The sequence below is a fragment of the Natator depressus genome, chromosome 1, assembly GCF_965152275.1.
Source record: "Natator depressus isolate rNatDep1 chromosome 1, rNatDep2.hap1, whole genome shotgun sequence".
In the NCBI taxonomy this organism is placed as follows: domain Eukaryota; kingdom Metazoa; phylum Chordata; order Testudines; family Cheloniidae; genus Natator; species Natator depressus.
The window spans coordinates 98,733,124-98,758,508 of NC_134234.1; the positions used below are offsets into that span (position 1 = coordinate 98,733,124).

The 25,385-nt window shown below is 43.8% G+C and overlaps 1 protein-coding gene across 1 annotated transcript in view; it reads left to right on the plus strand.

Annotated features, from left to right (window-relative positions):
• The first annotated feature begins 1,619 nt into the window (after positions 1–1,619).
• Positions 1,620–25,385, plus strand: part of TM9SF2 (transmembrane 9 superfamily member 2) — a 62,904-nt gene continuing 39,138 nt past the window's right edge. Inside the window, exons 1-5 of the mRNA XM_074963004.1 lie at positions 1,620–1,850; positions 9,299–9,366; positions 10,378–10,471; positions 11,548–11,675; positions 18,599–18,728. Of these exons, the coding sequence (XP_074819105.1) occupies positions 1,635–1,850; positions 9,299–9,366; positions 10,378–10,471; positions 11,548–11,675; positions 18,599–18,728 (636 nt within the window). The 5' untranslated portion in view covers positions 1,620–1,634. The remainder of the gene's footprint in view (positions 1,851–9,298; positions 9,367–10,377; positions 10,472–11,547; positions 11,676–18,598; positions 18,729–25,385) is intronic.

The following is a 25,385-nucleotide window of genomic DNA, read 5'->3' on the forward strand; positions in this document are numbered from 1 at the left end:
AAATCTTTACCACTCAGACTCCAAGCAACATAAAGAGATACAGTTCCTTCTTGTCAAGAATTTTTATTCCCTTTCCTCAGAGGTCAAGCTGATGGCATCAACCTGTACATCTCCCCTTCATGGGCATAGGGGAAGCAATCAAGAAAATCTTTTGTCCTCTGATGCGCCACAATGTCTTGTCTGGTGTCTATGGGCCTCCTTTTGTTGGGCAGATGACACCGTATGGAAAACCATATTTCACTCTTGGTAATGCTTCTCTCCTGGCTGTAGAGCTTTACAGTTTCAGAGAAAACACTTATATCTATATTCCCATGGGAAGAAGTAGTATTTCAGTGAGATTAATGCATGCAGCAATTTACAAGCATTTCATGAAGTCTAAACGCATTTTTTATAAATCCAGTACCTATTTTAACAATACTAACACAAAGGTGAACCAGATTGGTTTCCAGCTATACCTTTGTCAGTATTCAGTGAGCTGGCCTGAGCTGGTACCTGATGCGCCAGTGTCACAAGTCTATCCTAGCTCCTGGGATTCTTCTAATATTGGGCATCATCAATTCCTGGCTCCTCTCCAAGTGCAGCATGTAAGGTTAGTTGCCCCTTTTGCACCCTGTAACACTATGGCAATATGTTAGGTAGTGTCCTGCAAAATCTTTGGAAGATCTGATTTATGTATGATTGTAGGCCAGGGATTGTGTGTAATTCCTACAGGGAGAGTGCCCACAGCTCCTCCAGGAACTAAGAAGTGGGGAGTGATCAGGCAAATTCTTCCAGGCTGTAACACCTTCAGAGAGGTACCACCACTTCCAGAAACTCTGCTTCAAACTAGATTCCCCAGAGACCCACAAAGAAAGGACTTTTAAATTAAAAAAAAAACCCTGACTATAAACTGACTCAGGGTCTTCTTTCTAATCCAGCAAAGGCACAGGACCTTCTGTCCACGGGAGCAATCCTTATGGAAGGTTTAGAAGGACTGACCCCTGGCAGAGCTCAAGGTTGGAGCTGGGGTGATCTCAGACAAAATTACTCTTCAGAAGACAACAGGCTTCCTGATTTGAAATCTCAAACGGGTCTGGGACGACGAAAATTAAAACAGGCTCCGTGGAAGTGCCCCCCTTTATTTGTGCTAAACTGCCTTTAGGGCCCGGCTGCCCCATGACATCTCAGTATTAGGGGCTTTCTTATGTATGCAACTGTACCCCTGCCCCTGAGAAGCGTCCGGGTCGGTCACGCTTGCTTTCTGGTCACCCCATCTCGTTAATTCGCACTGGGCGTGACGCAGAGACAGGGAACGACAAACAGTTCAGTTCCCTCCTCCCCCCCCCCCAAGAGACACCGACACGCCCAGGCAGCCGCTCCGCTCCCGCGCGTAATAACGGACAAGCCGGGCAGGGTGACAAGCGAGCACCAGTAAACGTCAGCGGCCGCCCCGCCTTCCCCCCCCCCCCCCCCGGGTGTGAACGGCGGGCGGGATGAGCCTGTTACTATAGTAACTGGCCCGGGCCAGGATGTGACCCGGAAGTAGTCTCTCAGCCCCCCCCCCCCGACTGAGGGAAGGGCCGGGAGGTCAGCGCAGGGTGACGTGTCTGAGCCGGAAAACCGGAAGTCGTGGCTGCTGAGGGAACTGAGCCGTGATGCCGCTGCGAGGCCCACTACAGGCCGCCCGGCGCCCCCGCCCCGCCCGGTCGCCGTCGCTTCGTGTCCCCGGGGCCATGGGTCTCCCGCGGCGGCTGCTGCTGCTGCCTGTGGCGCTGCTGGCGGTGTGCGCGCCCCGCGGCGGAGCCTTCTACCTGCCGGGCCTGGCGCCCGTCAACTTCTGCGAGGAGGGCAAGGCGACGGCCGAGTGCAAGGTGAGCGGCGGGGCCGGGGGCCGGTGGGAAGCCCGGGCCGGCCTCGTCTGCGCCCCACGCTAGGGCTGAACGTGGAACGCCAGCTGTGGGGCTGGGGCCGGCGCTGGGCATCGGGGGTCGCTCCCCTGGCCTTGCCCCCTGCTAAGCGGGGCGAGGCGAGGCGAGGCTCCCGCAGGAACCCTGCCTGGCCCCCGCCAGTGTTTGGGGTGGGGCTAGGGTTGCCAACCTTCCAGGATTGTCCGGGAGCCTCTAGGTTTAAAGATTAATCTTTAATTAAAGATTGTCATGTGATGAAACCTCCAGGAATATGGCCAACCAGAATTGGTAACCCTAGGTCTGGCTGAGGTGGCCCCTTGCCAGGTACTTCCTCTCCTTAAGGAGGGTCTTAATGAAGTGTCAGGCTGGTGACCGGCTATGTGCTGGGGGGCTCCTGCCAGGGCCCTTGGGTGCCTCTATGTCAGCCACATATAGGGTGGCATCTAATTTAGAGCTAGACTCCTTGGTAATTGCCCCTTCTTGGTAAGGGTTAATTATTACTTGCAGTTAAACTAAACAGTACAGCCTTTGAGATCTCCCCTCATTTCACTGTAGTGCCAGTGGAATTGGTGGTGCACTGTGAGCTCTCTGGGTGATTGATCCTGGCGACCTAATGCTTGCCGCTGTCACAGCTCTGCTGGGGTGTGAGATTTTCCCCCAGAAGTTCCTGTGATCCATGTCTTTTGTAGATTTTTTTTCTCTCCTTAACATGCTGTCTCTACTTCATTAGTATTTCTTCAACACTAATGCTGTGCTTGGTGCTCTGCAAGACTGCTTTTAGGGTTGTCAATCCTCCAGGATTGTCCTGGAGGTTGCAGGACTACATCCAACCAAAACAGGCAACCCTACTACCTAACCAGCTTACAATCAGGTGCAATGGGAGACAGCATTTTTACTGGCATAGATTAGTATTTGGGCTTTGCAGTATTTGTGAAATAATAAGCAGACGTACAATGCAGAAGATGTGGCTGTCACCACCTTGATCACTTTGATTGCATGGAATGAGCTGCAGAATTTTTTTTTTTTTAATGAAGCCATTTTATAGCTGCTAGGAGTTCAGGCAAGGATGATTATGATGGGGGAATATATGAACAGCTTATTTTTCCTGTTTAGCTGTATAAATGTCAATGTTGTATTTCACATATATATATAATGTGTGTGTATACATATTAAAGAATTTTAGCTGTCAAATATCAACACCACAGTGGGGCTGTGATGGAAACGGTGGTACCATGATAAGAGTGAACAGATGGACTACTACTTCAGTATATTATTCAGGAATATATTTTCAGTTCTGCCTGGTAGTTACTAATTTATAAGGGAATTATGAAACTTTCTTTTTTTTTTAACCATTTTGTTTTTCTTGATTTGTTTTCTCCAGCTGTCCTAAAGACTTGCAACAAAAATTAATAGCATTCTGTATTATTATCCATTGAATTCTTTTATGCATTCCCTTCTAAACTAAATTTTAACAGAAGTTAATAAGTTACTGACTTTTTTTTTTAAACTGGAACTTTCTAAAATACATATACCTGCTTTGTCTCTTGAGTTCTAACTTCAAACTAACATCTATTATCAGTGATCCTCTTTTTGTAAAATTTTTGTTTAACCTGTGTCCAATTGTAGGGGAGAGATTTCTTTATTACAAGTTTATGGTGATATCATGAGTTGAAATTACACTGGTCTGTGTTTTGAGATTAGAGTAAGCAGACTGAGGAACCAGTATAGGCCTAACATAGTTTTAAGGTCTTGTATCTTACAAAGTCTCAGGGTTGGAAACTACTGTTTCTTACTTGCTCGGGTCTCTGCTTTCTTATAGTATAAAGCACTAGACCATGGCCCTGTAAGGAAGTAGGGCTGTTACTTACAACTGCAATTCTGATTAGCATCTTTTACATCAAAAAAAATGTACATTTATTTGATCCAGTAGCTGCTGAGTCAGTGGATCAGGGAACAAACACATCCCTAGTTGAAGTAACTTTGATGTACCAAAATAAAATATAAAATTAAATTCATATGGACTGAGTAATTATCACAGAGGTGTAGTAATTTTATATTGTTGATATGCTGTAAAATACAAGCCATTAATAACCAGTTCATAGGGTCTAACAGGTACTTCAGTATTTATCTTTGTAGCATATCTTAGTTGTCAAAATATGGTAGGTCCTCTAAATATGTTGCAAAGCAGGACTGTGCCTTGAAGAGTTTACCATCTAAGACCCCAAGCTTCTAAATAACTCTCTAGGCAGACCCCTTTATCATAACGTGGACATACCCAGACACCCCTGCCGAGCCTCACCCAGTACATCCCGAACCCCCTTAGCTCTCCTTACCTGAACCCCACCCCACTGAACCTCAACCCTGCCTCTGGACCCACACTGCACCCAGGCGCCCTGCCTCCGGACCCCCATCCCTGCACCCAGACCACCCCCTGCTGAGCTCCCTGCACTCAAACCACCACCCCTTGCCCCATCCTGAGCTTGTACACCCAGACCCCCACGCCACTGCCCCCCAACTAGCTGCATCCAGATCTCCACCCCACCAAGCCCCACACCCAGACCCCTCCGCTGAGCCCCAGCTACTTTCACCTGGAAGCCCCTGCTGATCCCAGTGCCCCTGCACCTGGAACCCCACAACGAGCCTCTGTACATCCAGATCCCTCCACACCAAGACCCCCAACTGAGCTGCCTGCACCTGGATTGTCCCACACAGAATATTCTCACCCCACACTTGGATCTTGCCTGCCCCACACCTGGTGTGCCTGGCGCAGAGGGGCAGGGCCCCAGGGTGTTTCTGGGGCAGGCCCAGGCCTTGTGCTATGTCAAAGTCAGGTGCATCCTCGCAGCTGAGTCGGTGTCCGGGGGGTGGAGGGGCTGCAGGGTGATCTCCCACCTTCGTGCAGCCAGTGGCCTGTGCTAACCACTGCCATGCTGGTGCCTCTGCATTTATTTATTGACAAAAATTCTGTGAACAATATTTTAAAATTCTGCAAGTTTTAATTTTTTGCCGCAGAATGCCCTCAAAGTAATTCTCCAGATGTGGTGCATTTGCAACACTATACTTGAAATTGCTAATAATTTTACCCTACAGTAAAATTATAATATTCTTTCATTTAGTTTTATATCTGTTTACCACACACTGCCCATTTGTTTATTCCTTTCATTCCATATTACATAAAAAAAACCTACACTGAAAGCATGTTAAGGTTGCAAAGTCAGGTACTCGGCGACTAGCAAGTGCCAGAATTAAGGCTGTTTCCAACTTCCATTCTGCTCCCTCTATGTTTGCTTTCTGGTGCAGTCTATAGTTACAGAATTGTTACTGTTTTTCCCCCACAGGACTCCTGCTTCATTTAGTGAATGGGTAGCTATTCAATATTTCTTTAGTCTCCTCATTCAGTGCATCGTTCTAAGCCTAGTTTAATGCAAACCCTGTACTGAATACAAAATTATTAATTTCCTCTAGGATGTTTCTCAGGTGCTGTCACCACACTGTGCTTTACAAACATTAGTACATTTATCTTTCCTGTGAGATTCGATTGGCGTATTCCCATTTTACAGGTGGGAACTGAGGCTCAGCGAAATTAAGGTCAACATTGTCAAAAGTGTCTACTAATTTTGGGTGCCCCCGGTGAGACACCTTAGGGCATGGTTTTTCAGAGTACTTAACATTTTTATAGCACTGCATGTGTTCAAGGCATAGCTACGATTGACTTCAGTTGCAGTTATGAGTGCTCAGCACTTGTGCATATCTAATGCTTGGTATCTCAAGGTGGGTATGCAGAAAATGAAGACCATGGAATTAGTGGCCAGCTGTGAACATTTTTGTTTGTGAGTGGCCCAACATCACATAGGAACTCTGCTTGTTGCAGGAATAGAATCCAGTTCCCCAAAGTGGCATTCAGCTTCCTTAACCAGGAGGCCATCCTTTCACTTACTGTATTCCCCTGTCTCATTCACTACACATCTTCCAACTTCTGCAACAAATGAGGCTGATGTCCTACAAACAGCCTAATTCACTATCCAACTATTCATTCCCAGAGTGTCATCTAATCTGTACGCTGAATGAGGCAGGGATACAGGCTGGATGGGTATGTGGTTATGTAATAAGACTGTATCATTCATACAAGGGAGTGGAATTAAGGGTGCACAGGCAACCTTAATTTTGGCACTTCCTACCTTTTATGAGTTCTTGACTTTGCAACCTCAATGTTCTTTTAACATAGTCTGTCTACGTTGCCCCTCAGTTCAGACTACAGGGTGCGAATAGCAGTGTGCACCTAAGTGCTGCGGTATAACTCTCCCATGCGGACACTGCGAGTGCAGACGTAAAGGTCCCTTGTTCACGCTAATGTAGTTGTATTTGAAGAGGCAAAGTTCACATGAGGGATTTACATCTCAGCACTTCGGTATGTGCCCTGTAATCTGAATTGCAGAACAGTGTAGACATACCCATCGTTTCTTGTTTTTGTGAATTTCTGAATTCAAAACAAAACTGAAAAACAGAAATTCTGTCTTGTGAATACCCAGCTTGGGTCATCAGCAGGTTTCAGGTGTTCAGATCCACAGCATAGATCCCTAATGGTACCATTAGTAGGCTGCTATCATCTATGTGGATGAGCACTAGAGAGGAGATGTAACACACTTTGCCTGTGAACGTCACAGCTATTTGCTGACCGCAAAGAAATATTGAGACTCTCTCCTGGGTTCAATTCCAGATTCTGTATGGGGGAGTGTGCTCTAGTAGCCACCCACCTTTCTGCTTCTACCCTGTCTCCCCTCTTAACTATTTACCTCTCCAGCTTCTGCCCATGCTTTCCCTCTATCTTGCTTCCCAGGCTTAAATTCTTGCCCCTTTGCATTCCAGTGTGGTTGCTTTCTCCTCATCTTCAATGCCTGGGTGCCAGCTGGGAGAGCATTCAGAGCATAGGGTAGAGCAGGGGTGGGCAAACTATGGCCCATGGGCCGGATCCGGTCCACCAGCCATTTTATTCTGGCCCTCGAGTGCCTGCTGGGGAGTGGGGTCTGGGGCTTGCCCCGCTCCGATTCTTGGGTTGGGGGCTGCTCAGCATGCGATATGACCCCCTCCAGCTCCTACATGTAGGGGCAGCCGGGGGCTCTGTTCCGCATGCTGCCCTGCCCCAAGTGCTGCCCCTGCATCTCCCATTGACTGGGAACCGCAGCCAATGGGAGCTGCAGGGACGCCTGTGGATGGGGCGGCTTGCAGGCAGAGCTGCCTGGCTGCGTCTCCACATAGGACCCGAAGGGGGGACATACCGCTGCTTCCGGGAGCCAATTGAGGTAAGCACTGCCCCGAGCCTGGAGCCCTGCCCCACCCCCAACCCTCTGCCCCAGCCTGATTCCCCTCCGAACCCCTTGGTCCCAGCCTGGAGTGCCCTCCTTCACCCCAAACCCCTCATCCTCAGCTGGAGCCCTCACGCGCTCTCCCCCGCCCCTCCCCCGCTGCAGCCTGGAGCCTCCTCTTGCACCCTGAACTCCTGACTTCTGTGAGCATTCATGGCCCGCCATGTAATTTCTATACCCAGATGTGGCCCTCAGGCCAAAAAGTTTGCCCAACCCTGGGGTAGAGTCTCTTTGGCACATGTGAAGTCTGCTTAGTGTGTAGGAGCTATGAGGGGATGGAGCATGGTCAGTACAGATGGAATCTTCAGAGAATTTAGCTGCCACTTTCTAACAAACCTTTACTGTGTGTGAGATCTGTGATTCTCACACCCCATCCTACAGGGGCTTCTAGCTTGGCCAAACTTGGGGGAGTTTTCATGGGAATGGCAAAAAGTGCAACCCTCCTAACAAATTTGACATTCCTGCTGCAAAGCAGCTTTTCAGTGAAACTTTTGTAAGAATTTCTTTAACGTAGGCAAAACAATGTACTTTTTCTGTGCCACATTCTTTGAAATGTCTGGTGCTAAGTTGAAACTTTAAACAAGCAGGAAAAACAAAGCCCCAATCTCTGCCTCTTGCAGGCACCTGGAATGGAAAATTTTAGCTCAAATGGTTAGTTTGGCAAAGTTTTATACAGTAACTCCTCACTTAACGTTGTAGTTATGTTTCTGAAAAATGCAACTTTAAGCAAAACAATGTTAAGCGAATCCAATTTCCCCATAAGAATGAATGTAAATGGGGGGGGGGTGTTAGGTTCCAGGGAAAATTTTTTTTGCCATACAGTGCTATATTTGGGAGGTGCCCCCCGCCTTACCCCACACAGGCACAGCCCACTGGCACTGGAGGACACTGAGGCAAGCAAGGAGGCTGAAGGTGCTGTAAGCTAGGAGAACCATGTTGCGCTGCAGCAGCAGCTTCCCCTACTCTGCAAGCACCAGGGGTGGACGGCTTAACCCTCGGCCCACCACTCCACCCCTTCCCCCAAGCCCGCACCCTTAACCCGCCTCTTCTTCTCCCCCCCCCCTTTACTTTGCATACTGCATCCTCGCTCCTGCCCCCTCCTTCCCCCTGCCTCCTGCCAGTGGCAATCAGCTGGCTTCTGGCATTCAGGGGGCAGGAGGAAGGGGGGGAGGAGCGAGGACTCGGCGCGCAGCCTCCCCCTTCCCTCCCCTGCCTCCTGCCCGCGGCAGTCAGCTGGTTTGTGGGGCTCAAGAGGGAGAGGGAGCGGGAGCCTGCATGCTGAGTCCTCGCTCCTCCCCTTCCCTCCTGAACGCCGCAAGCCAGCTGATTGCCGGAGGAGGGGGGGAAGGTGCTAATCTTCGGGGTCTGCCGGCGAGCGGGAGGCGCTGTGTGTGTGGGGGCTTAGGGGAGCTGATGTGGGGGCTGTCAGCTGTGGACAAAGCAGGCAGCCAGATGACATTATAGCAAAACATTGCACAACTTGAAATGGAACATGTTCTGTAATTGAGCAGGGACATAAGATCGAAACAACGTTAAGCGAGAGGACGTTAAGTGGGGAGTTACTGTAAGTACCTGAAAACAGGGTCTTATAATGGAAAGCATTGGGCAGCCTTAGCTATGGGCAGTGCTTCCAGGTCAGTCTGTAATCATGCGTGTTCTTTTAAGGCTTTATTCAGCAAAAGTTGTCTTTATGTTTGCAAATTTTGCTTCTTCCTGTATTTTGAATGTAATTTGTTAGTGAGATAGTAATAGTTTAAGCAGTTAAATCAACATGTATTCGTCATTCTAATTCAGAGGTACCATTCTTGAGCATGATTTTCTGCTCCCTTGAACTTTGGGTAGTCACAGCTGTGCAGAGTGGATATGAAATGCTATCTTTCTGTGATATTGGAGAGCTTTACATTCACTTTGGGCAGGTGTAATTAAATACAAAGTGCAAGGCAACTTTTTTTTTGTAACTTTGATAGTGGTCATTAAACTTAACCCCAAGTCATACCTAGTGAAACAATTTTAGTGTAATTTTGCTAATTGTGTCTTAACTTTTTTCAGTCTGTGATAGAGCTGTTTGTGAACAGACTTGACTCTGTGGAATCTGTTCTTCCCTATGAATATACTGCGTAAGTGTACTAAACTTTGTTTTATGTGTAACTTCATTTGCCAACTTTTGCAAAAGCCAGTCTCTGAATGGTTTTCTTAAAACATTGTGAACAGAGATCCAATTTCTAGCATTTCTCCAGTGCATAGAAACCATTTATTCTGTTGAACAGGTTCCATTTGTGAGTATTTTATAACCTAAACTATATTTGTGAATACCGTTAGTTAGAAAAGAATTTTTTACTTTCTAGTGCTAGTAGTAGTCATTCTGTAGGTCAGAGCACTGCTGCTGTCTTGATTAGCCTGCAGCCAGATGAATTAAAATTGTAATAACAAATGATATGGGATGGGGGATAGCAACAATTATTTTAACGAAGTATTAACTTTAAACACTTCCCTGCTATGTATCTTACTAGTACAGAATGGAAAATGTGTGCAAACTGTGTTAATGCCATCACTTCAAAGAATGCTGCAGTGATTATTATCGAAGGGCGTTAAGTGTGTGTTAGTTTTTTTTGCATTTTAATGGGTGCAAGTACGGTGTATTGTGATTCAGCCATGGCAATTCTGGGAATTTCCCAGTTAAATCCAGGGGTCAATAAAAGCATAATAACCTTGATTTTAATTGGTTCCCATGTGCCAAAGGGGTCCTCCATATATATGTTTTCAAGTAGCAGTCCAGTGTTGTCCTTTTCTTAAAGCAGTTATAGATTTCTAAATGTGTAGATTTAATAAATTCCTGGCTAAAATCCTAATGTGTACACTGATCTTCCAATGCATTTAAGTAAGTGTATTATTAAAGTATCTGTGTTTAATTTAAACTGAATTCTGAAATATTTGAAAGAGGCATTTTTAAAATAGCAGGTGTTGATTTTACACCTAGAGTCTCTCAGATTTTGGTAAGAAATCACTGAACTCTGACCAAAAAAACTGCAGGTATTTGTCTTAGATTTGGCTGGATGGGAAGATTAGGCTTTGTTTGTACTATGTTTACATTTCAATCCTTGCTACAGCTTGCATATTCTCTAATTTAGGTTCGATTTTTGCCAAGCAGCAGATGAGAAACGTCCATCTGAAAATCTTGGTCAAGTATTGTTTGGAGAGAGAATAGAACCATCACCATATAAGGTTTGTGCTCTGCTAAAGGGTTTTCTGCAATAGAAAACAGAAAATTTGAAAGTCAACAAATTAAACAATTGTTCCTGATTTTAAGATACGTAATAGAAATTTGTAAACATAACATAGAATTAAAATACATGCTTATCAGATTTTTGGATGGTTCTCTTTCTGAATGTTTTTTTTTAAATAGCATCATGTGACAGAAGGTATAATGTGTCTAAGGGTGTAGATAAAATTGAATATGCGGGGATCTCTGTGTTACACAATTCTGTAGCTGTGGTATTCATTCCTTGTTTTCCTGAATCTATATAATTAAATTTTTCTCGCCCTTATGGTTGTAGAGAGAATCTTGAAAACTTGAATCAAGTGTCAACTGAAGCGATGTTGTCTTCCTGTATTTTCAGAGAGCCTGAAACAATAGCTTTGATGGATGTGAACAGTTCTGTTAATCTCTGGCAGGGTCTTGTGGATGCCACTTTCGTTGAGCTGCAGAATTTGGCAAATTCCTGAGACCCCGAGTGCAGGCTTTTTTTTTTTTTTTTTATTTGTCATTTTGTTGAAAGGTCTCCTTTTCCTGCTGGGACCTGCCTCTTGCTCTCCAGCTTGCCTCAAAAAGCAGGAGTCCTGCTTGAAGCTGTAGAGTGGATAAACTATCAGTGTAGGTTTTGACCTACCTGCTCAATATTGCCACTGCTCAGATCCATGGAACATTTAAATAGAAAGTTTAATATCATTGATGAAAACAGTCAATGAATATTACATCAATTTATATATTTCAGTATTGAGGGTGTGTGTGTGTGTCTGCGAGGAAGGTAGAAATAAAATATATTATTGCAAGGAGGTCCAGGGATTCTTGCTGTAGAGTACACAGAACCTGATTATATTATATTTTTAAAATAATACGGGATAATAAACATAGACATACAAAATACCAGGGTGTTAGGGTTGTCTGCTTATGGGTTAACCACATAATTATAATATATTAAGTTTTTATGGGATATATTTTGTTTAGTTTAATTTTAGTATAGAACAATACAGATTGTGTTGAAAGACTATTCAGCTCAAATCCTGTCTCATTTTCTTAGTTTACATTTAAGAAGGAAGAGAAATGTAAATCTGTTTGCACAAAAGTGTATGACCCAAAAAAATCAGAGGACAAGCAAAAATTGGACTTTCTGAAAAAAAGCATGTTGTTGAACTATCAGCATCATTGGTAAGTTTACTTTTTTTAAGATTTAAGAGCAAATTGGTTTATTTAGTATATTTGTATTAATAACTATTGTAAAATGATGGTACAAATTCAGCACTTCATGTTAACTGATGGAAATGGGAATTCTTCTGGTCTGTTCTCGTGCAGGGTTGGGGTGAGGAATTAATGTCATGTTACTTCTACATGCTACTTCCTCTGCTTTTATTGAAACATGCCACTCATAAATAGAATAGCTCAGCTGTAAAGCTTATGGTTCTCACTGTACTTTCTGTCTGAAGTCTTCATGCTAAAAGAGCATGATTGTTAGATATGATTGTTGGTTTAAACCTGCAGAACTGTATGCTACTCTATGTAGAGGTCATGTTCCCTCTTTCTTGAGGGAAAACCTTGATTAAAGGACCTCCACGCTCTTTCTATGGCTCCCCTTTTGTCCTGGTTGGGAATACTTGTGCTGGAATCCATGTGTTCTGGAAGGAGTGGGTTCTGTTGAGGGGATGAACAGGAGGAAAATGTAATTTGTAAACTTTAATGCAGAGGTTCTCAAACCAGTGGTCCGTGAGCTCCATTCAGGTGGTCCGCGGATAGTTCCCTCTAAGGTGAGCTCCTGGGCAGCTGCCCACAAGGCAATGAAGGGCCACCACCTAATTAGTGGAGGCATGCACATGTAAAGTGAGGTGGTGGCCTCGGGGGGGAATAGGGGGCAAGTGGGAGGGGGGTAGTGGGGTGAGAAGAGGGGGAGGGGGGAATTTGGGATACACAGGGCTGTGGCAGCCAGAGAAAGAGGTGACTTTCCCCAGCTCCAGAGTTGCGGCTGCTGGGGAGAGACGGCCCTCCTTCCCAGCCTCAGCTCTGTGGCTGCTGTTGTGGGGGAGAGACCCTCTTTCCCAGCCCCAGCTCGGGGGCTGCTGCGGTGGTGGAGAGAGGCCACAGCCATCGCATTAGAAAGGTAAGACTACTGATATTAAAATATGAGTTTTGTGCTTTTATTTGTAGAACAAAAAACGTTTATTAATCGTTTCTTTTATATAGCACTTTCCATCCAAAGCGCTTTACAGTAGTTAACTAACGGTACAAACAACATTTGGAAAGATCTTTAAGTGGTCTGCCGAGACCCTCAGCAATTTTCGAGTGGTCCATGGAAGAAAAGTTTGAGAACCACTGCTGTAATAACAGGAAACGTACAGCCAGTAAAAGTTAAGTGACAGATGGTCAATGAAAATTACAGATTTATCTTTATATTCTATAGTTTGGAGGAAGAAGGAGGATCTCTGACTTGCGACAATCACATAGTCTATGTAGCCAATTTTTTCACCCTTCAATTCCCTCTGTTTATCTATTTTTCTCATTGTGTGTATTTCCACAGGATCTTAAATGATAGGCCCATGACCCTAATGAAGGCCTCTTGGTGCAACTGTAATAATAATAAAAAAAACCCCTATGCATTACAGCTATCAAAACACTTTTAAAAATTTGTTTGTTTTTACAGTGAATAGGAAAGAACCCCTGAGTTATGGGGGCTGCCAGAGGTGGTGGGGGAACCCCTGCGCAGCTGCCCCGCTTCAGGTGGCGTGGGGATCTGCAGATCCCCGTTTTGTCCCAAATATTTTTAGTAAAAATCACAGACAGGTCACAAGCAAAAAAGAAAAATTCACGAAAACCATGACCTTTCTTTTTTGCCTGTGACCTATTTTACTCAAAATATCCGACACAAAATCTTAGCCTTGCTAATGATTACATATTGCTTACCTGGGTTCAACAGTGCCTCCCAGACTCAGAGGTCCTTGTCTTGAGGAACTTACATGGACATATTAACAAAAGGGCAGATAGTGTTAAGAGTCAATGTTACAGCTGTGATAGTAAGCATGTTCCTTGTTCCTTTATTATTGTATTTTTTTTATTATTTTTAAAAGGCTGAATCCAACTCTTAATGAAGTGGACAAGAGTTTTTCAGCTGTGTTCGTGGGAACTGGGTAGGGCCCCTATGGGGTGGAATAGGACTTACAGAAGTTAACTTTTAGGCAATATTTGAAAAAAGGAATAGGTCAGAACATGGTGGACCAAGTCAAGGATGGGGTGCCACATGCTAGTGCAAATGAACGAGGAAGCATACATAAACTGTGAAAGACAAATTAATTTTATGAAGACTGAAGTTTTACATTTTGTAAAGTAAGAGTACCAAGTAAAATTTGAGAGGGGGTTTAATGTGACTTGGTCCTTCTAAATCTGAGTGTAAACTAAGTTACTAATTTGGGTGTATGTTTAATAATATTTGCAGTCTGGATCTTGCTTTCAAAACTTTGTAGGACTGAATTATGTTGGTCTGGCACAATCAAAGATGCAGCCTGAAAAAATGTGCATCTTCTGTGTCTAAATGAAAGAGTTAATTTTCTATGGCTGTCATTCTGGCACTTTCTAAAACATTAAATTCACTTGTTGCTAAAACATTTTCAAGTATTGTCATTTGAGCCATAAAAATGAAGAGCTACTGAGTGTAATTGCAGACTTTCCTTTTTGCAACTTCAGAGTGAGTTAGCATAATTAACTACTCATTGTTCATGGAATCTGAAGTAGGATTGTTTAACAAACTATTTTTCAAATTTGAATGCAATGGAGTGCTTCCCCCCTCAGATTAAATATTTGAGTAAATTAACTTGTATTTTTCAACTGTAGTGCTGATATCACCAGTACGTTTGATGGTACAAATAACTTGATAGAATTTTTTTAGCCCAAACAAGATGCAGCTGCACGGTTCAGTAAAATATTTCCTTTATAATATTATCCTCTCTCTTTGTCAGTTTAGTCTATTTATTGCCTGTTACTAATTAGTCTGCGGGCGTACTTCAACCCTCTGTCACTGTCTTAGAATTGCAGGGAAATTCACCTGGATATCTCTCATGGTAGTGCAAGGTGCCCACAACTACAACTCCACAAAAATGGCTAGTGCAGCTTCAAATGGCAGTGGCACCAGCAATGAACAAGGCATGACCAGGGCATACAACTGATGTGGAAGCTGCACAGGAAATAAACTGGATTAGCATCAGCACTGTTACCTTTATCAAACAAACCTGTAATCTCATCAGAGAAAGACATTTAAGTTAGTTTGATAGGATCTATTTTCCAGGTTGATTTGCATTAATATTAATAGAGTCCCATTTCAGCCAGGCCATTTTTTTTTGCACAGGACTGATGTCAGGCTGACAGGACTATAATTACCCGGGTCACTATGTTTACCTTTTAAAAATATTGGCACAACATTAGCTGTCTTCTGGAACTTCTCCTGTGTTCCAAGAGTTATTGAAAATCAGTGTTAACAGTCCAGCAAGCGCCTCAGCCAGCTCTTCTAAAAACTCTTCGATGCAAGTTATTTGGACCTTCTAATTTAAGTGTCTAACTTTAGTAACTGCTGTTTAACACTCTCCTGAGCTACTGTTGGAATGAAAAAGGATATCATATTATATGAGTACATCATCTATCTTTTCCAAATACAGAGCCGAAATATTTATTGAACCCTTTTTTGCCTTTCCTGCATTACCAACAATTTGGATATCCATTTAATAATGGACCAGTAGCACTGTTGAGTCGTCTTGTTTTTCATACACTTAAGCAACCTCCTTATTGTCGTTACGTCTCCTGGTCATAGGTTTCTCCTTGTGTCCTTATGTTTCCCTTATCAATTCTCTACTTAAGCTCCTTCTGAACTCTTGGATGTATACTGTGTGGGCCTACTGGTGTAGTGTTTTTTTTGTTTGTTTTTTTGTTTTTTGAAATAAATTTGTTTCAGTATTGCTACTTCTGATGCATCAATCTTTGATGGTACTTCATCTTTATTACCAGAAGAAAGTTAGACTACATCATCTGCAGGAAAAACTGTTCTTTCACTTATCCTAGCCCTGTCAAGTGAGGGGAAGAACAAACTAAAGCATAATCTGATTTCTAGCATTGAGGGTTGTGAAGATAACGTAACCTGCCAAATGTGAACAAAGTGTAGGAAGATGCAATGTTGTCTTCTGAGGTCTGTAAATGGATCACTTTTAATCATTTGCCACTGATATCTGCCCAGCAGCAACAACATGGTGAAATGAATGGGACTCTGGTCAGTTTCACAGCTGCTCTTCGGAGCCCTGTGGGAATCTGTGGAAACTATACATAGTCCTGCCAAGTACATGTTGTTGCTGCAGGCATTAAAAGTTTACTTGCGGGGAAATAGGGCCACCCTAAAAGCACTCCTCTTCCCAGTATCTGGGGCGGAAGAGGGGAAAGCACCTTGTTGCTCCACAACATTGGTGGGTATCCCACCCTTGTTCTATCAGTTTCTGGCCAGTAGGAGATAAGGTTTTTTTGGTTTTGGTTTTCCCCGGTCCTGGCTTCCTACCTACTTACTGTTGGAGGTTATTCTCCAAGCTGCTAATGGTCTTGGGGGGATATGCTGGCTAGTAAGAGTCCTCTTTTGCTTCTGCTCTGTGTCAACATCAACATGGAGCTGCAGGCTAGAGACTTCCCTTTGTACCTGAGATCAGAGAGAACAGGCTGGGAAGAACAACCTGCTTGGTCTGCTCTTAGGAATGGAGGACTGTGTAGCAGTGAAGAGGAACCTGCTAAGTGATACAGGGAGAGAATTAAATTGATTTATTGAGGTGTGGTTTTGGGGAGGGCATGGTGATGCAGGAAATGTTCTCTAGGACTTTTAGATTTAGTCCTTGGGTGAGTAGGTGTTGGTGACCCTTCCTTTTTTTCCCTCCCTCATACCCTGATTACCTGACTTCTCAGGTTGGAGCAGCCAGTTTGTGGTGCCTTGGGAGCAGCAAATTGAATCTCCTGATAGAAGTTCATGGGTGAATTAAACCTTAAGTACTTTTTTCTACCCAAAATGGTTTAATGTCAGTGTAATGCGAAGAAAATATATGGAAGATACTAAAGCAAATACCTATCCTATTGGCTTTACCAGGGCTTCCTGGAGAATTGGTCCATGAAATCTCTCTTCCATAACTTTTTTGTTTTACTGGGTATCTTGGGACACTGTGTTTGTTAGCATTTCTGGCTCACTAACAATAAGACACTTAATGGTAAAGGTGATTCAATAACTCAGTGCATTTGTACCAGTATGTAGCATTAAGACACAACAGGAAGTTTTATTTGTCCAGTGATGCAAATAAAGTTACTGCAGCCTTGTGTCTTCAGCCACTTAAGACATATTAATGGACCAGTAAAACATACCCTGGAGTGTTTTAATGGTGTTCTAATTACAGCTATTGAATTTTTTAAAATTCTTTTAAATGATTTCTTTTTGGACTTATCCTTCCACGATGGAAAAAACTTCATAGTGGAAAGAGGGGTGGTGGTAGACAACTTTTTTTTTTAAATGTATATTTTTGTTGTTGACATTTTTCGTTTCCATTTATGTTAGCTCTCCTGCCATATCCTGCTGTCTTGTCTTCTCCTCCTGTGGCTCGTCACAGGGGGCTGGGCTGCTTTCAAGATTTATCTATTAAGCCTAAATTGGAAACTTACTGTGCTCTTGATTTTTAGCCTTTTTAACAATAAAACAATCTTGTGAAGAGCTGCTGGAGGGAGGTGTGAAAGCAGCTGCTTTTCACCTAACTATAGTAGCTCTCAACTTTGTACCCCATGTAAACTCACTAGTTAAAATAGTTTGTACCATCAGGGAAGCACAGTTGAGCATGGTGGTCAGGAATGCACTTCAGTAAGGAAAAACACTGCCTACTCTGAGCTGCCATACTTTTTTCCATTTAACTTTAATAGGACTTCCTCATTTGTGGCAGTTTTTTTTACTAGAAAAGCTGATGCTGAAGTGGGAATTCATCTGAAACACTCAATTCAGCTTTCTTTAGAAAGTAAAAGTTGAAATGTGCCAAGGAAGCCCTATTGTGGACAGTGAGGAGGGGGAAAAGATCCATGGGGAACAGAGTGACGGTTGTGCATCGTGTACTGTGGTAGTGATAATGGCAAGGTTTGTGTCTGAGTGGAGAAGAAGGTATGTAGTGTAAGGTGACTTCATTCTTGTGTGTGGGGGGGTGGGTTGTCAGGTGTGTAACTGCTTCACTGCAAAGTTCTTTCGTGTACTACCTTCCGAGTGTGTGCTAATGAGTAAGCACAATTGAGGAGGTCCGGCAAGGTAGAAGTGAAGCTGTTGCTACTTTTGCCCTTAGAAGCCTTCTTTGTGAGATGAAATCTGACCGAAAAATACAGACTTCATTGGAGGAGGTTTTTATCAGATGGAGATGACTTATGTGCATGCAGGAGGCTTCAAGCTTAACTGATGTGTTATACACCAACTGTTACGATGAATACTAGCTAAAACTAACACAATTATTTTCCCAGAAACTTACATATTGCACCCGGTCTTCTCAGGATACACCTGTCTACCACATTTTGTGAAGAAAGGCAATTAATGTCCTTGGCAATATAGCCTAATTTCATGAAAGTGACACATTAATTTTTACAAAGAGAAATAAACTAAATTACACAGAAAATTCAAAGGACATAAAACTAATGCTGTGTGAAATTTCACAGCAGTAGGCTTTCAACTTCTAGAGAAACTGAAAATTCCCTCTTTTTAGGATCTGCTTTACCTGTACGGCTGTCACCAGGCACCTCCATTATCTGGAAATTGAGTTAACTGTCCTTGGTGCAATCCCAGCAGTTAGTCTTAAAGGAATGTTATTGCTACTTTCACACTTGTATAATTGCCAGGAGGAACACACAATAGTCATGTTGTTTTTTGCAAAGAATACGAATCCTTCAGAATTCTAGGAATTTAAAGTAGTGTTGAAGATGCAGTCTGTGTTCAGTGACTTCCCCGCCCCCCCCAAAATGCAAAGGATTACTGCAGGTTAAATAGATCTCGGACTTTTATTTTTATATTACTATGTGCTCTGTCTCTAAGTCTATTAGTGTTTTGTTTATAGGATTGTGGACAACATGCCTGTAACTTGGTGCTATGATGTTGACAACAACCAGAAGTTTTGCAATCCTGGATTTCCTATTGGCTGTTTTACTACAGAAAAAGGTCATCCAAAGGATGCCTGTGTCATTAATGTAAGTTTAAAGTATTTTTTACTAATGTGTCAATTTCTGTATTGAGTGATTATCCATATGCACGTTCCATTAATGGTGAATGTGCATCCCACATGCTCGTTTTCTGAATCTTTTGGTCAACAGGGTCCATATGGTATGTATCCACCCTCAGAGTCCTTGTGCTCTGTACAGAGGACATAAAAGGACAGAGCAGCTCAACTGCTGCTCAATTTTCTCACTGCCTCTTGGCTTTGAGAGAGAGAGTGGCTTGCTGTCTGTGCTTTCACTGCTAGCAATCTCTTGTTCTTACCACTTCTTTTAACTAGTTGACATTTCCTTTAAATTTTCAAACTGTTCTGATTTGCTCAAATTAGACTTCAGGCTCCAGGGTGGCCTCTACTTTTGTCCTCCAGATTTAAATATTGACCTTGTGTGAGGAAGCAGTGCCTGTGAATGGTCACTTCAAATGACAAGACTGCCTGGGGGAGTCTCACATTTTGGAAAAATGTGACCTCTGCAAGTCTCTCACTTCCAGAACCCAAAAAGACAGTGACTGCAGTTATTCCTCAGGAACCAGTCTATGAAATCAGCATCTGACCCGGCTTCTGTGTCCCCCTGAACATGGCCCCAAAAGGTGCAAGCACTGGTTCAGTGACTCATAGAGCCTCCTCTTCAATCCTGGCACTGAGATGGACCAAACCCATCAAGAGACCATCATCTGAGAAGGTACAGGGCGTGAGGAGTTGCAGTGGTAGATCCTCTACCACTAAAAATCTCACCTCCAGCACCACTTTTCCTCTGAGATTTCACAGCCCTGTGTAGTTCCTGCCACAGCTCACTACCTCACTTCTGTGCCTCCTCAGTCAGGAACTCGACACCTTCAACTTCCTGCTCTGCAGCCTCTGGTACCACAGGCCGTGGCACTGTCCTCAAGTCTGGTGCTTGAATTGTCACCATTGCTTCCCGAGGTTTTGGCACTGTTTTTGCTATCCATGTCACAACACCAGCTGGGACCGATGACATTCAGGGCACTGATCGACTTAATGGTTTTGCAGGAGCTGGTATCACCTTTGATAGTCACCTCCATTTCCCTAGCTATAGTGGAACTTTCCTTTAGCATGGCATCATATACTTCTGTAACCTTGCTGGTTCCACCGACGTCTAATATACCACCTAATGCAAAGTCGAATGCTCCTTTAATTCAGCCTCATCATTAGCATGATATAGTAGCGGGGACTCAGAGCACCAACATACATACTCCCCAGAACATTTGCACCACCTGCTTCAACCTCATAAGGAGACTGAGCCTCATTCTAAAACAGTTATTGGGATGTTTGCCAGACAGGACACACACTTCCCTGACTTTATGGCCCTCGGGACCATATTTATCCATGCAGTTGTGGCCATAATGTGGACCATGGTCCACTCAAAGTAGAGTCAACTACCAGGATAAATCTCACCATTTTAAAGTGCCTTTCCTGATGGCCTCAGCTGCCCAGGCTGTCCCCAAACCTCCACAATAGTACAAGGATAAACCAGAAGATGTTTCACCTCTGTGGAAACTTTCTAGGGCCTGTGGCATTCTCATCATCCTCACCTGAGGAGGAGGTAGTTATCCTACTGTCCCCTAGTTGGACAACTTTAAAGGTTTCCAAGAGCTCCTCAAAGAATTGTACAGGCCCTGCAGGTTCGAATGGAAGAGATCCAGAAATAGACTCTCAAATTGGTGGATCTCTTACAATTCGCCTCACCAACTACCAGGCCTTAATGGCCAGATATGACTTTCAGATCAACAAAAACTCATCTTTCACCAACAGTCTTCCACCTCTTATCTCCAAGGACTGATTAATGGCCTAAACTGGTTTCCAGCCTGCACTGGATGTGGCAGACTGTCTATATTTTGATGGTCACAAGGCAATCTCTGTGGCTACAGAGGTCAGGCTTCCTTCAAAGTACATTCGATGGTAGAGGGCGTGCCCTTTGAGGGGTGGTAATTATAGTTCAAAAATGGATGAGGCCCATTGCACACTGACAGACTCCAGAGCAACTGTCCAATACCTTGGGATCTACATGATAAATCCTAAAAGGAAATGTATCAGTAGTCATATGACCTACGTAGGTCAGGTCCATCACTGTTTCTCTGTGAAAGCCCTGCTGAGCTTCAGGGAAAAAAGAGGCAACGCTTCCACAGATGGACACAGTCCACTGCTGTTGCCCACTCTTCATCAGTCCAGTAGCACTCTTCTAATGGGACTCTGAGGCAGTTCAGACTGTCTCCTGTGACACCATACCTAACAATCTGTTCCATTTGGGAACTGACAAGCATCCATCACCATGGGTCAGTTGGTCATAAACATAATAACTTCAGGATATTCCATCCAGTTTCACACAGTGCCTGCAACCAACTGCCTTTTCCCCTCCTCTTCTGGGATCCTTCTCATGAGAATCAACTATGGCAAGCGATCCTCTTTTTTCTTTTTTTCCAAGCAATAAAGAGTGCCTCCTCTGTATCATGGTAACAGGTTTTAAAGCAAGTACAGTAGAACTCCATTTGTCTGACTTTCCCTTAACCAGCTCTCCACATTTACCGAACAGCTGGGAGTCCAGGGCCAGAAGCAGGCGATCTTTCCTGTGACTGCTAGATAGCGCTGCAGCATCGCATTTTCCCATTCTCCAGTTTATCTGGAGGTTTGATTATCTGATCTGGCCCTGGTCCTGATTCTAATTAAACTGGAAAATGGGGCTTTACTGTACTTCCATATTCCTAAAAAGAAATGAGGCTGGTGATCCATCCTGAAACTGAGGAAACTGAACGTTCATATGCCGTTGAAGTTCAGGATGGTGTGACAAAGTTCCTGCTCTACCTTGGTGGGTCTTGTGCTTATTGACGGATTTGCTCGCCTTGGAGCTTCACGGCAGCCCTCAGCTTGGCCATTTTTCTGAACCCACAGTCCGGGTTGACTCCTCCTGTGTCTGACCAGGAGTTGGGAGGATTTGGGGGGAACCCGGGCCCCCTTCTACTCCAGGTTCCAGCCCAGGGCCCTGTGGAATGCAGCTGTCTAGAGTGCCTCCTAGAACAGCTGTGCAACAGCGACAACTCCCTGGGCTACTTCCCCAGGGCCTCCTCCCAACACCTGCTTTATCCTCACCATAGGACCTTCCTCCTGGTGTCTGATAATGCTTGTACACCTCAGTCCTCCAACAGTCCGCGCTCTCACTCTCAGCTCCTAGTGCCCCTTGCTCCCAGCTCCTCGCATGCACACCACAAACTGAAGTGAGCTCCTTTTTAAAATGCAGGTGCCCTGATTAGCCTACCTTAATTGATTCTAGCACCTTCTTGATTGGCTGCAGGTGTTCTAATCAGCCTGTCTTAATTGTCTTCAGAAGGTTCCTGATTGTTCTGGAACCTTCCCTGTTACCTTACCCAGGGAAAAGGGACCTACTTAGCCTGGGGCTAATATAGCTGCCTTCTATTACTCTCCTATAAGCCCTCTGGCTGGACCCTGTCACAATGGTCACCCTCACCTTAATTCCCTTTCTAAAGTCAAGGTACTGGATTGCATCTCTTGCCCTCAAGATGCATACTTCCTGCAGGGTGGGATCATCAATATATATTGAAGTACCTTAGGTTCATGGTAGGCCTGACCATTACCCTGAAGAGTAGAGCCCAATACACTACTACATGCATGTAAGTGAATATCCTCAGTAGTGGTAGAACTCTTAAGGAAATCTTGGTGTGTACCCTTGCATGGAAAATTAACTGGTACAGAGGAAATATTGTCCGCTCTCAAAATCTGTTCATCACATGCTTGATCTGCTCCCTAAGCCTGAAAGTCACTAGGCAGAAATCCAACTTGACGTCTGTCCATAGACTCAATTGATTGGAATGATTCGGCACTCCACCAAGTCTATGGCTTATCTTCTCTAGGATACTTTTGAGAATTCTGTAGCTCTTATTATGCAGTTGGAGTCAAGTCTAAGCATCACGGTAAGGACTTTCCTTGCTCTGCAAGGATGAGAGGCTTCATGCACCTTTATCATGCCTCGTGCCAGACTACACCTTCAGTGCGTACAAGACTGGCTAAGGCTGGTGTACACCCTGATTTAAGCATCATGTGGACGTGCCCCTCTGGATGCCTCCATTAGTACTGTTACCTCTGAAATGGTGGAAGGACTCTTCAGACATCTAAAGCGATGTGCAAAAGGAACTCCTGCTGTTTAAAACTGTAATGACGGATGCCTTGTTCTTGGGGTGGGGAGCTCACATGCAAGATCTTCAGGTGAAAAGCCTTTAGACAACATGAGAAGTATGGATGCATATCAATCTCCCAGAATGCAGAGCTGTGTGCAAAGCTTATGAGTCCTTACTGCATTGCCTCAAGGAACAGATGATCCAAATCAGCAATACAATTGCCATGTTCTATATCAACAAACAAGGTGGGGTAGAAGTCTTCTCCCTTATGCTAGAGGAGGCATGAGCCTAGATCTCTCTTAGATAACATTTTAATCTTGTGGACAAAAAGGCCTGGTGCATGCCTATGCTGTGGTTCCATTGCTGCCCAGGGTGCTCTCCAAGATCAGGAAGGACTTGGACAAGATTTTCGTTGAAATTTAGAGGCAAATCTTAAATTTTTTTTTTTCCCTCTCCAGAGGAGAAAATGCTAGTAATCTTTCTCTTCACCATTCTTTCTTTCTTCCTTCTGAATCTGTGTTAGGGAACCACTTGCAGTCTCCCATAAAAGAAACACGTTTGTAATTTCACTTAAAAGACAGTGTCAACTTAAATTGTACTTGTCTAAGTGTTGTTTAGGGCAATATAAAGATAACTCTTAAGACTACTGTAATTGAATTATAGAAAAGAACTCTCCATTTGTTTTTTATTTTATAGTGCATTCTACTGTTTTCTCAGTATAGTTAGCCCCTTTTTTGGTATATGGGGGTCTTTTTTAAAAGAAGTGGGGAGAGACATTAGATTTGGAAAATGTGACTGCAAAAATTAATATCTGGAATGACTTCTAACTCTCTGTAACTGACTGATTTTTCAAGTTGATGTGTGTCCCTTCAGCAGTAATAGTCACTGGGATTACATTAAATATGTTTTTGAGTGCTGGCTGTGATGCATCCTTTGGCATCAGTGGATTTGCGTATCGGAGCATGTTCCTGTCAACAGATGACAGTTAACTACATCCTCTGTTTTGGAAAAGTGTTTTGGGGCTTCTAGTGTTAATCCCACCACATTTGTGCTCACACAAACTGACATTTTGGGGTGCAGTTTTTCAGACCGTTGAGAGATTGTCACTGCCTGCCCTTTAACACTGGGTACTTTAAATGCTCTGCTGCTGTTGCTGACAGCCCAGACACCAACAGCCAGCAGACAAGCATGTGGTTTCTTGAGCGTGTCTGTGCTATTCAGCCCTTGCTCTGCACTCTGACCCCAACAGCCTACCTACAACACAGCAACCCCACACTGGTCTACTCCAGACTTGGTTACTGTTTACAGGGTGACCCAACTCTTAGTTCTGAATTTTCCCAAAACGGTCTGCCCTGAAGTGTCCAGGCCTCTCCTGGAACACTCAGACGTAATAAGGTTCATTAGAGTACATTGGGATGTTCAGACCAGCTGAAACTCACAGCTACGTATCAGGGTGTTCCTTGCCATTGGGCACTGGGGTACTCGTAGGGTCTCTTACACTTTCATGGAACTGTAAAGACGCTCTGCTGCCTCCCATCCATCCAGTTTAGTGATGTCATACTTAACTAAATATTGAGAGACTTTCAATGTCTGATAAATGACTCCTCTCTATAGCTGGGTATCAGCAAGTCCGAAAGAGAATTTTAAAGACCATCAATTTCAGCTTTTGCTTCAGTATAATCAATTTATTAAATTTTTATTTCACTTCATCTATTAAAGAAATTGTTATAAATAAGGCTTTCTACTTCATAGCCAGCCCACTTCTTGAATGAAATAAAAACATTATTCTTTAAAGCTGCCATATTGCCTGGATTTTAAAATTCTGCAGTGTAGACCTCTCCTAAGCCCTGGTAACTGGTCTCTGAATGAGTCCGGCCTGACACTGTCTCTCAAAGGGCCAAAAATCTCTGAAAGCTCAGGGAGTCCAGTCTCTTGCCTGGAGAGTGGAGATCCAAGAGTAGGAATCCAGTCAGAGAAGCAGAACTACAGGAGGATATAAGTATCCCTTTCTGACTTGCGTTCTTTTCCAATAGCACACAAATAGTTATGATATCAGCACAGTGGTATTATTGCGTCAGTCAAACAGGAGAAATGGGAAGCCTGGATAATAGAGTTAAAACACAAATGTTTTCAAAATATGAGTACTACAGAGAAAATAGAGCTGTTTAAATTTGTATGTATTAACACACCAATTCTTGACAATCTTTGAAATTGACAACTATGAACAGCAGTAAAATCTGATATTAACTAAATAAGTTTTTGATCCTGTTGAAACACCACTAGCAGTTGGAGGCAGCTGTATACTGTCATATGAGCTCTGAGAGCAAACAGCTCTTTGAAAGAGACATTTTGAAACCAACTGAAAATGGTCCATTCAAGGTTTCTCTCTAACGGTTGAACCAGGCATAGCATTCAGTTCCGTCATAATCTGTGGGAGGGATGCACAACTGATGTTGAATTGAGGTGGTGTTTGTGAAGCATTTGTT